Below are 12277 nucleotides of genomic sequence, written 5' to 3' on the forward strand. Positions count from 1 at the left end.
CTTCAAGTTGAGCATTGGCTTTTTTTCTTTTCAAAGTAAGTTTTTATCCTCTGTCTCACTGGTGATTCAACTGGTGATCTTGACTCTCAAAAAACGCATATACGGCTTTCCCCTCCTTTACACCTCAGCATGGAGGAACGTAGAAAGGAGCAGTGAGCTGACCTATTACAATAATATTAATAAAGAACAGGCTCCACCTTGGACCAGCCCAGAACTCAGCCATTACAGGGAAGCTTCACTTAAAAGTACAAAGGCTAACGCTGATACACACATACACACACATACACACACACACACACACACACACACACACACACACACACACACACACACACACACACACACACACACACACACACACACACACACACACACACAGTAATTCAGAGGGACTCTATGCCAAATTATACATACTTTTAACCATTAAACGGCCAAAACCGCACAGTTAATCCCCTAAGAAAAATCTGAGTGAAGTCAAAGTGGAGTCCTCTTCCCCTGAGTCCAGTCCTTAGCAGCTGAACTTAGTCCAGATTGAGTCCTCAGTACCTTAGCACAAGTCCTAGTAAAGTCCCTATAGCCGCACACAGGAAACTCACCCAGTGGAACTTTGAGAATCCAAATTTAAGGAAATATATTTGTTTTGGTATAAAATATTATGATGAATAAAGCCAAGATGGATTTCAGGATAAGGAATGCTGCTGTTTGATTCCAAATTGTTGGCTTTGTAAACCTGGACTGGCTGTGTTGGACAATTTTGATGTGAAGGACACTTGTTCAATTAATTCATATTAGAGTGTGTTGATCTGAATTTTACAGTGTAATGGAAATTTCAAAGTTCATTGTATCAGTAGTTTGAGTCATGGAGGAAGTGGCCAGTAGACGTCTGCTGACATTTGACTGATAACAATGGTTTGATAAGGGAAGTGTTCAACTGCACTGAGCATAAAATGGAGACATGCACGTGTGAAACTTGTTTTTTTTCTGTTGACCGTTAGATGAATAGTATAAAATCCTTGTTTTTGTCCTACTGTATAAGCAAGCAAGGAACTGACCCTCGTTGAGCTTCACTGCAGACTGGTTAACACTCTGTTTTATTTTGTCCCTATAGCAAGAGAATAAAGACCAAACACAGACACTTGGAAAGTTTGTCATGCTATACCATACACTCTTAAAAGTAAAGGTGCTGAATAGATCCATACAAGGTCCTTTGGCTTGTCCACATGGATAACCCGTTTTTGATTCCTGTTGAAACCCTTTATAAAGGTTCCACCTTTAAACCATTCCAGAGGGTTATACCCATCTGTGAACCATCTGACTTAGTAAACGGGAATAAGGACGGAACAGCATGGATCAGTCCCTGCTGAATTCTGAGATGTTGCACAGGGGGCACTGGCTGTCTGTGTTATACTGCATGGACCAAAAACACCCCCAAATACCTCAGTTCATCTTTTTACACCTAATTTAAAAAATGGCTAATATGGCATCAACACATCTCATTTATTGACAAAACACAGTGATAAAACCATAAGGTACATGGTCTGTGCCATGTGTAGCACAGACGGCCAGTCCAAAGAGCACAGACAGTCAACCCATGTCTTGTGGAGCAAAGACAGCCTTTACCCCCCACCCATCATCTCTAAGTACAGCGAGGGACCCAATTACAAATTACAATTACAATTACACTTAAAAAATACAAAACATTGTCACGTCAGCCGCTTGGTCTTTCAAAGAACATTTCAAGAACCCTTTTTCAGAGTTTTTCAGAGGCAAATTATTCTGGGCAGAACTTGTGCCCTTCGAGAAGAACCCTTTTGGAACCCTTACTTCAAAGGGTGTTGGCTATAAGAGGAACTTCCTACACAACAGTGAGACAATTAAATAAAGAGTCTCTTCTAGAAACCTTGGCTCAATTGACCTAAACCCACCCCCTTAATCACTCAGACGAACAGATGCTATGGCACTATGACGGGTAGCACAGCAGAAGATGCTGTTGATGATTTTTGGAAAAAACATATCCAGTAGTCACCAAAAGGGTCTGAAACTCCCAACAAATGGTGACCCATGTTGAACAACATAGCTAGGAGCTACTTAAAGATAGTTTAGAAGTTTAGAGGGTGAAAGTAAAAAGTCAGGAAACTGATGTAAGGTACCTAAAAAATGTACATATAGTACAGTAACAAAGATAATGTCTTTGGAAACTCTCAACCTCTCACTTCTGGCTGCAGCTTGAGTTCTGATCTGTTGTCAGTGTTTGAGCTGCGTAGAGAAAACAGGCAGAGGAAAGGTGGGGACCCATGCTTCAAGTTTCTACAAGTTTAATGAGAGGCAGACACTTACCAAAATATGTGAGAGTTTATTCACATATCCAGACTTGCTGTGCTCTTGGTGAGACTGACTGATAAAGCAGGGTCTAAATGGCCGGAGGATCAACAGGTTGAACATTATCAGTGCACTGAAATACTGGAAGTCATAGACACTTGCAATCTGGATTATGTTCTGCAAATATTATAAGTGATAAATAGCAGGGAAAAACATTAAATTATTACTTTGAACATATTGAATTAAAGTTTTTTTTTTTTTTTACAAATGTGGCAGATTTTTGCAAAATGCAGCATTGGTACATAATGAAGTACAATGTATTACATTATTACACAACAGGGCATTATTACGTAATGTAGCGCCACAGGCATTCAGTGAGCTATGGGTGTGTCTAAGTCAAATCAAACCATCTTTGTACATATCAGAGGAGTCTGCTTCCCTTTCTTCAAACTACTGATCCTCAAAAGTGTCGCTGGGCTCAAAGGGAACTACAGAGTTGACAAGTGTTCGCATCTGTTTGAGCTACAGACACAATGCCAAGTCTCAACTTAACTGTTTTGCTGTTTCTTGTAACCATCGTTGTTTCTACAGCCTCAGGACAAGGTGAGGGCAGAATGAGGATTTCTATCTGTCTATGTTTTGTTATTTTTTATGATCATTCAGAAATTATACGTTTTTTTAATGAAAAAAATGTAAATGTATAGTGAGAATAACTTTTCTTTCTTTCTTTCTTTCTTTCTTTCTTTCTTTCTTTCTTTCTTTCTTTCTTTCTTTCTTTCTTTAAAGGTGAGATTGGCAGATGCTGCCGATCACTTACAACCACTCAAGTCCACAGAGACCGGCTGAAAAGTTACTACATACAGTACAGGTGCCCTCTTCGTGCTGTGGTGTAAGTCTACAATTCAGAATCAACAAAACATTTTTGAGGTTTAAAGATGAGGTTTGGAAAAATGTGTGATTTAATAATAAATATTTTCTTTAAGTGCTTTGGTTTTTTTCTATCTTTTTTTTTTTGAACAGATTTACGACAGTGTATGGTAAAAGAATCTGCTCCAGCCCCAGCAGAGTGTGGACAAAGACCAGCATGGCCTATCTGGATGGAAAGAACTGGCAACTCAACAACTTGTCTTGTCATGCCATCACTGCTATCTTCACGTTGAAGAACTGCACTATTAATTAAACTAAGAGCTCCTCTTTAACCAAAGCTTTCCTGTCATTTGATTTCCAAAGACTCTGAATGATTTCTGTGCTTCCAACAAATTTCTTACCTCGTTCTTGTTAATTTAAGCTGTTTTTAAAAATTTTCTAACCACTGATGTAAATTAAATGTATTTTCCTTTATATGTAAATATTTGAGAAAATAGTGTTATTTTCTACTTTGACACTCAGTGAAGTCTGAAAAAAAAAAAAAAAAGCTTATTCAATGAAACGCTTTTGTTCCTTATTTTCACTTGTGGTAGCCTATGCTGTGTCTGAGTTTGTGTTTTGAGAAACACAAACAGATCTGTTTCTCAGCAACTGGTAGTGTCATCTGCTTTTAGATCTTTATATCTGACTTCTTTGTGAGTTTCATATCCACCAAAGGCCACAAAACACAGAATCTCACAGCGACAACATCTTTAAGTTGGAGAAAAACTCTGTTAGTCGAGTAAAAATCAGAGAAATTCTCAAGTTGATGCATCCAAAGAATTTCATCAGGTAAGAAAGGTATCTCATAGCAGGTGGAGAATGGATTCAGGGCTCACACTGAAATAGCTGAATCAAATAGTCAAATAGCACTTTTTACTTTAGAAAAAAAAGTTTTGTAGCGAATGACTGAATCAGTGCAAAGAGTCAAAAGTTGGAGTGCCTAGGTATCAAATTAATGCACTGTACAAAATGAATAACACTCTACTTTGCACTTTTTTCCTTCTTTTTCTCTTCTTCTTTTTTTTCATATATTTTTCTTTTATTGGACAGCTGAACCCCGAGACTTAGTTTTCACCAAATAGTAAATTCTGTGTCTCATGGAGCTGACTTTAACAGTTGGATACTGCTGGAAATTATCATCTACAACGCAGGATTAAATTCTTAAATGGGGGTCACAATGGTTAAGAAACAGATGCCTGATTGCAGACTGATGAATAGTCAATAAGCAAAAGGTCAAACACAACAGAACTAAAATGTCCTAGAATCTAAATTCAAAAAGGTACAACACAAAATCAAGGGAACCACAGCACAGCACAAACACTGGGAACTAAAGACATTTATCCAACACACGGGAGGAAACACAGATGCTTCTTTTTAAACCAACTACTCTAGAAGAGTCAACTGATCTGGTATGAAAATGTAGTATGCAGTAAGTGAAAAAGAGCAAAATCTGCAGTTTGTTGGAAATTCCCAGATGTCTGCTGATTGGGGAAAAACTCTCATTATGAAATGGGTCAGTCTGCCTCACACACTGTTTCCCACAATGCATGGCGCTAATGTTGTTCTATCTTCATTTTCTATTTCTTGTGGGTGGTACTCAGTTTTAGACACATTATACTGCCACCTACTGGGGTGAGTTGGTATTACAACTCCAAACTACAACTCAGAGCACTGTTTCACAGTAAGTTACAACAACAGAAGTGATAGGAAGAAATGTTTACGTTTATCACTTATTGCTTGCGGATTTGTTTAGTTATTATCACCAGTGCAGTAAGGTCTCATTAGTGAAAAAAAAACTTTACAAAACCCGTTTGAAACAATGTGATTTTGACTGTGATGCAATACAGATAAGACTCAATTAAACCACAAATAAAATTTCAAATTGACATTCCTTGATAAAAAAGTCAAATCTATTTGTTACGTTTATGAATGAGTCACTCTCGCTTGGAGTTTTCTGGTATGTTCCATCTCCCCCCCCTGAAATGGTGTGAGATGGTGGGCTACTCACTGACCATGTCAAAGCTTCTAGTCATCATGTTTCCATCAAGAGGCAACAGAAGCACAATGATGAGTGGTTGAAAAAAGAAAAAAAAAAGAAAAAAATGTGTGAAACAAACTGTTGCTTACTACGCGTGGGTAGAAAGAGAAAGTACAGCTCAAACCGTAGAGTGGAGCGAAGGGTTAGGGCTCTGACAGAAGAGAGTTTGAGGTCAATGACTGTTTAACACACTGCAATGGTTTTTCCCACCTCTCATCTAAACATGTGCAACTTCCTGATGCAACAGCCTGCTCTTGGTGGTAACTGATTACATGTACTCAAGTTACTGTGATTAACTGAGAGTAAATTACTGAGTTACAAAAAAATCAAAAGAAAGGACAAAAGCTGTTCATGAATAGTATGACTTTCAGCCGACTGGCTGACATCTATCCTCCAGATAAGACACCAAGAAGGAGAAGAACACTCTGCTCATTCTGAAATGCCAACAAAAGTTTTCACAATTTTGTCCTTTCCAGGTTTGTCAATGACTCACCAGTGAAACATTGGTTTCCAAAGCTAACACCTCTTTCCAATCAAAGTCAAGTAGGTTGGCTACAACCTGTCACACTCCAAGCCGTCCTGCAGCCTGTACACTTCATAATGAACTTTGCATGTCTAACCTATGTAATGCTTGCATCTTGATAGAACAAATAAAAAAATAAAAAAACAAAGTGGAGAATTTCTTGGTTTTTCTTGGTCCATGACCAAGTCATGCGCCATGTCTGTGAATAGCATGATGCTACTCTGCCCTCTGGTATATCCTCTGTTGCTGGGTTAGCACAGCTAGCTCGTCCATCTTATTAAAGATAGATCTTACATTCCCAATAACAATGGATGGAAGAACAGGTCAATCTCGTCACTTCTTAGCTAACACCTGAGAACCAGCACGCCGTCCTCACCTCCTTCTCCTCACCTTGTGAGAAGACATCAGGCCTTGCACCAGTTAGCATTGACACGCTACAGGCTGCTAACAGATGAGTTCACATGAAAACAATGCAGCCATGGTTACATGTAGGATCTCAAAACAAACACAGGAGAAAAAGTAGTAAAAATATCACTGAAGACACAAAAAGTTTGGTGTCCATGACCAACAAATGAGCCATACAAAGCAATGATCCACTCCAATTACAGAGGTGAAGAAAAAAAGAGACGAAAAAATTACAAGAAACGGACAAAGAAGAGAGAGCCGCTGCAAAAGGCGGCCATTGCCAACAGAGCGGTGCCTAGCAACTAGTGGCCAACGTCAGTGTTATTTGTTTCTATGCTAGTTGCGACTTTCATCTGAAAGTTTAACAGAGCGCTAAGTGTTATTCTCTGGCAGTTTTTAATTTTTTTTTCATATTATCAGTAATCACTAATCATGTACTCAGCCATTTCTTCTGTTTGAACCACAATGCATGATGGTATATATTGCTCTATTATTGCTATAGTGATCATCGCTAAAACACTAATTTTTAAAATGCATTATGGGATACATTGAATGGACTATATAGTGAATGACCACAGTTAGATTTTGGACAGCACTACAAAATGGTGTATTCACCAATAGTGCACTATATAGTGAATAGGGAGTGATTTTGGACACAGCCTGTGTGTTCTTAGAAGGAATGCTGTGAACTACTGTTTTGGTCATGTTTGCAAAGCATTGTGGGTCCTCATTGGCTCCAATTTTGTGTTCTTTTTTTGTATGTGTGTGTGAAAGTGAGAGACAGAGTTCAAGTGGTGGAAAGATGACTCTGAATATCATCCCATCCCCTCTGCCATGGGTTCAGGTTCAGTCAGGAGCTCTGTGGTGAGTGAGACGGCATTTCCTCCTGATGGGTTAACCACAAAAAACCTTTCCACTGCACGTATGCCCCACAAACGAGCACAGAGACACACACAGAAGTCATTTTGCCTCTTAAGACATGTCAGTTTCTTCTCACAGATCTACAAAATATGTAGCTACACATTTCCCCATTGGAAAAAAAAAGATTTATCTAAGTCTACGAACGGATTTAACCAGGTTTCACTCCATGGAGTGCTCTCAGGGTGCCTCATAACGCTGTATCCAATCAACTTACAGTTACGTCTTTTTGTGAATGACATTTTTACATTTGTTTATCTAAACAGACGAATCGGGAAATTCTAAAAGATTTGCTCATTTAAAAATGTTAGTAGATTTCTTTCCTAACTTCAGCTGCTGAGACCTCTGATCCTACATAATTTTATTTTTTTATTTAGAGATGAGAGACCGGTATAACAAACAATAAACACCCCACAGGCACATCATTGTTGACAAAAACATAACATAATTTCAATTTTTAATAACTTCACCATTCAAACATTCAAAATACTGAGTAGAACTTATATGGAGTCCCTGCTTCTTTCACCTGATAAACATGAGAGGACTTCCCCTGTGTGTCATGAGGGGAATAACTGGCCCTTCAGTCATTAAAAGCTGCAGTTTGTTCACTGCGTGTCTACTGTGGTTGCTGGGCAGGCAGTGTGTAGTGTTTGTGTTTTCTCTCAGAGCTGTTTGCTGCCTGCTGCTTCTTCAGAAAGGTTGTTTCCCATGTCGAGAAACAACCAGGACAGTAGAACCTTAACAAGGAGTTAAAAGACAATATGTAATGCCCCACTGAGTGAAGGGAGCTGTGGAGTCAACACACCTGTCCAAAGAGGATTTCGTATAAAATGTTTCCATGGCTTCTGTTGCATTAATGTTTTATCTTCTGTTTTTAATGTGGGATGTATTCAGTTGCAGGTTCTGTCCATATTTAAACATATAATCATGTTAAACTGAAATTTCTTAGTAGAGAGGAAACAGTTCTTTCTATAGCGCTTCTGTTGAACTGACCACAAACAAGCAAGCGCTAGCATGCACTCGGCTCATGCAGGAAGCAGTGGTTGTGGTTTCATAGTGCCTCACAGTTTCACATGTTGGTAACAAAACAGGGGCAATAATACCACAAATATCAAACTTTTTACATTTTGAAGCTATATCGCTAAGACGTTCATATTGTTGTACATTTCCAGCCTATAAAAAATATAAACAATATTCTATTTCATGGCAAAAAATGTGGGTGTTTGATAAAATTTAAAATAGCTTATCATATTTAGGATATTGTGCTGAACCTTAAAGCCTATGTTAATATTAGTTATCAACACTAGACATCACATAACTTGTCAAAGTGTATATACATACACAGAGGTGGTCAACATTATTACAACACCAAACAAATCTGAAAATATTCAAACCTTTTTCCCCTCCTCCAAACATGCAGCTGGTTGCTCTGAGCACAACAAAAAAGTCTGTGTGAGTCCTACTGTTTTAATCTACTTTTAACTTTAATATTTGGTTTGTCCACCCTTTGCATCAATTACAGCAGCACATCTCTGGTAAAGTGTCAATTTATTTCCTGAAAACTTCAACTGTGAGCTCATGTCTTCTGCAACTCAAGCCAAACGCTTTTCTTTGAATTTACAAGAGCTGTCCAGTTAATATTACAACTTACCCCTAATTTGTTGAATGGGGCTAAGGTCAGAGGTTGGAGGAAGTCTTTTGTCAGAACTGCAGGGTTGTCCTGTTGAAAAAAACTCAGTCGTCATCACACAGACCAGGGCCCTCAGTCATGAAGGATTCCCCCTGCAACATCTCCACATATCCAACCACTGTTTGATGCCCCTGCACGACTTGAAACTCCATTGATCCAGTGAAAGAGAAAGCCCCCCAGATCATGATGGTGCCTCCTCTGGGCCGCACAGAAAACATCTCCAGTGGGATCTCCTTGTCATGTCAGTAACATGAGAAGTCATCAGGATCGTCAAGGTTACATTTTTCCTCATCAGAGAATAAAACTTTCTTCCACCTTTCAGTGTCCCATGTTTGATGCTCTCTTGCGAAGTCCAAACGGACAGTTTTGTGGCGTTGAAGGAGACAAGGCCTTTGAAGACAGCAATTCTGTAGCAGATACCATCTGATTGTTTTGTGGGCTGCAGTCAGCACCAATAACAGGCTTTGAATGGGATGAGTATCGTCCTGTGTCTTGATGGACAGCCAATCGGATCCTCTGGCTCAGCGCTGATAAATTTTTTGGGGTCTACCACTTGACTTCTTTGATACATAACCCTCAGGATCTTTGAAGAAATTCAAAATGACTGTCTTCCTGCGCCCAACCTCAGAAGCGATGGCAATGGTGTGTTGAGAGGCCTTGCTTATGCAGTTTAACAATCCGACCATGTTCAAAGAGAGAAAGACTTTTGTCTATGCCATCAGGTCATGACAGAGTGAGTACCGAACAGAAGACAACAGATTTAAGCCCTTAAAGGCTATGGTCTTAAAAATCCCCTTCAGAAGTCATACTTGTGTTTTGAGAGTGAAGGGGATTTTGCTTTTGTCACATGGCTGGACACCTGAGTGTATGACTTTGACTTCATATACTTTATGAGGCAATGTTTTGCATATTTGTCTCTGTCACATAGGTAAATATTGTTAGGACTCATTGCATTTATGCCGACTCTTCCATATCCCTTTTAGCATAATGTGTTCATGCTACGGGGGTTTCTCTAGTGTTGTTTCAGAGAAGATAGTCTCAGATGGTGACCTCCTGGGACGCATGTATAACCCACTGTTATCAAACAGTACAGTAGATGCATGCAGACCCTGACACTGGACCACTGCTTACCAAATACCTTTGCTATGTGATCTCAACAGAGTTAATTACTTGACCTTTTTTCTCAACTACTGAAGAAAGAAAACATAAATTTGCATGGATATTTAGTCAAGTGGTGAACATGTCTGTGTATAGTATTATACCTGAAAAAAAACCCAAACAACTACAGCAGCTACTAAAACTAATCAGACCACAGACTGTACAGTATTTGTTTGTGTCCTTGTTTTTCAATTTCATGTGTATTTATACTTCATGCCCATAAAACCTGAATCTCCCTTTGATCAGCTTTGGCTGCATTTATTATGTTGACTGTTTTTCTATGCTGATTTTCTCCTGTTCATTTATTAACTGACATTTAACACAATCAGAGTCACTTAGTGAAGTTTATCAAACTACAGAATACTGAACAGCCACAGCGCAGTTTTAGATTCCACGACACACAACAAAACACAATGTTTACTCAAAAATACTTTATTATCAGATTGAGTGACATACATATATACATACATTCAGGACATCTAACATATTCAATAATCAATGTTAAGATGCATAAAGTCTGTGGTTAAAGTTGTTAAAAGTGTCTTTATTGTTGATGTATTATACTGGGACCAGTCTGGATGGAGAAAGGGTATTATTTGTCTGTGATTTGTTTTCTAAATCTTTAAACACGTTGTCTCCCACCCTTCTTTCCTCTCTTTAACTTTCCTCCCTGCCGTCTGTTTCCCTTCTTGCCTTTCTTCTTTGAGACTGGTGCCTCTGCTGGTGTGATGATAACAGCTGATCCGTCCTCCTCACCCTGACTCTCCTGCAGCAGCGCTTTTGTCTCCTCATCCACCTTCTGCATGGCTCTTATGGTCCAGCGATCATCAGGGTCTGAGCAAAGTCTTTTGCCCTTTGTTGTCTGAATTCTGAAAATGGATTTGGAAATTGTTAGGAGCGGTTTATACAGGCAATGGGTGCTTTCAAGCTTTGTAGATAGTGCATTAATATCTAAGCTCAGTGCAGCTGGTGATTTAAAAGATCTACAAAATGAGACTATGAATCTCAAAATTTGTATGATTAATTAGTATAGTTATCCAAAACTACTGCAAAAAATGTCACAACTTCATAAGCTGGCCCCAGCAGGCATGTTAGAGACTTGGTCAATCAGCTGGATTTGCACAGTGACGGCAGAGCCACTTCACTAATTTCAGGGTTTTTCTACTGATAGCTGAGTGAACTATGTTGTACAACTATTATTAATATTACTTGAAAAAAAAAAAAACTAGCAACGATTCATAACTCAGAAATTCATGACTCATCCTTAGTTGATCAAATTTGATTGAATTAAAGAGACCAATATTAAGTTTTTATGAAGAAGTTTTAAAGATTCTTTAGAGGAAACTTTTACTTTATATTCTGCTCCATCTATGTTCATTACTTTCAGTCTAAGCATTCAAGCTGTGGTTAGAAATCTAGCTGTACAGTGAGCATATAATAAGTGGTGTTTGGTTTTGTTTTGAAAACAAGTCACTCGCTCAATGTGAGTCAGCTCAGCAACAACACCACAACATTTATACAACTGAACAATGTGTATTTGGTCTTTCTGGGAACAAATGTATAGCCATTTTAGGAAGAGTAGTATCTTCATTTTTAACCATTTTAACCACATTTCAAGATCACTTACATGATAGCTTTGATCGGACAGCCGCCTCCAGATTGGATGGTGTAATTCTTAACTCGGTTCAAGGGGACTTTGGTTTCGGACCACTGCTCACAGCAGCCTATCACTGGACCATGTGCTAAACAAGGCAGACATAATAAAGATTAAACACCAGCAAAAAACTTTATCACATCCTTTACATACTTTTTATCCATTTCTTTTGCAGAACTTACTTGCATTGCTCAGGCTCATCCATGTGGTAAAGCAAAGAAGAGCAAATGATACCAGACTGGATCTCATCTTCAAGGTCAAACTTTGTTGTTATTCTTCAGTCTCAGAGTTTCTGTCTAGATCGTCCAGCCTTTTTTACGCAGCAGGTGCAGAGTATTAGCTTTTCACCTTTCCAGTTTTCAAAGTCCCTCTGCCTCTCTGGTGATTCAACTGGTGATCTTGTCTCTTATAAAACACAAAGTCTTACCCCCCCCCCCCCCCCTTCACACCTCAGCATGGAGGGCTGTAGAAAGGAAACAGTGAGCTCACTTATTTCAAACCTTGATGAGAAACAGTCTTTCCACCACAGAGCCAGCCCACAACTCAACCATTACAGTGAAGCTTCACTCAAAAGAACAAATGTTCATACGTGTATGTATGAGTGCACACACACACACACACACACACACACACACACACACACACACACACACACACACACAC

General features: G+C 39.0%; 2 protein-coding genes across 2 annotated transcripts; one reads left to right on the plus strand and one right to left on the minus strand.

The window, feature by feature from the left end:
- Window positions 1–2852: 2852 nt before the first annotated feature.
- On the plus strand, window positions 2853–3499 carry LOC141804290 (monocyte chemotactic protein 1B-like). The gene is made up of 3 exons (XM_074688634.1): window positions 2853–2922; window positions 3106–3208; window positions 3340–3499. The coding sequence occupies exons 1-3, from the start codon at window positions 2853–2855 to the stop codon at window positions 3497–3499; spliced, it is 333 nt and encodes a 110-aa protein (XP_074544735.1).
- Window positions 3500–10571: 7072 nt separating this feature from the next.
- Window positions 10572–11979, minus strand: LOC141804648 (eotaxin-like). Its single transcript, XM_074689208.1, has 3 exons — window positions 11797–11979; window positions 11588–11702; window positions 10572–10829 (listed from the first exon to the last, which is right to left on the minus strand). Exons 1-3 carry the CDS (start codon window positions 11861–11863, stop codon window positions 10583–10585), a joined length of 429 nt encoding a protein of 142 aa, XP_074545309.1. The 5' UTR covers window positions 11864–11979; the 3' UTR covers window positions 10572–10582.
- Between the last annotated feature and the right edge of the window lie 298 nt (window positions 11980–12277).

This window comes from Halichoeres trimaculatus, unplaced genomic scaffold (genome assembly GCF_033239565.1).
Source record: "Halichoeres trimaculatus isolate MK-OKI-2021-1 unplaced genomic scaffold, fHalTri1.1 fHalTri1_scaffold_15, whole genome shotgun sequence".
Taxonomy (NCBI): domain Eukaryota; kingdom Metazoa; phylum Chordata; class Actinopteri; order Labriformes; family Labridae; genus Halichoeres; species Halichoeres trimaculatus.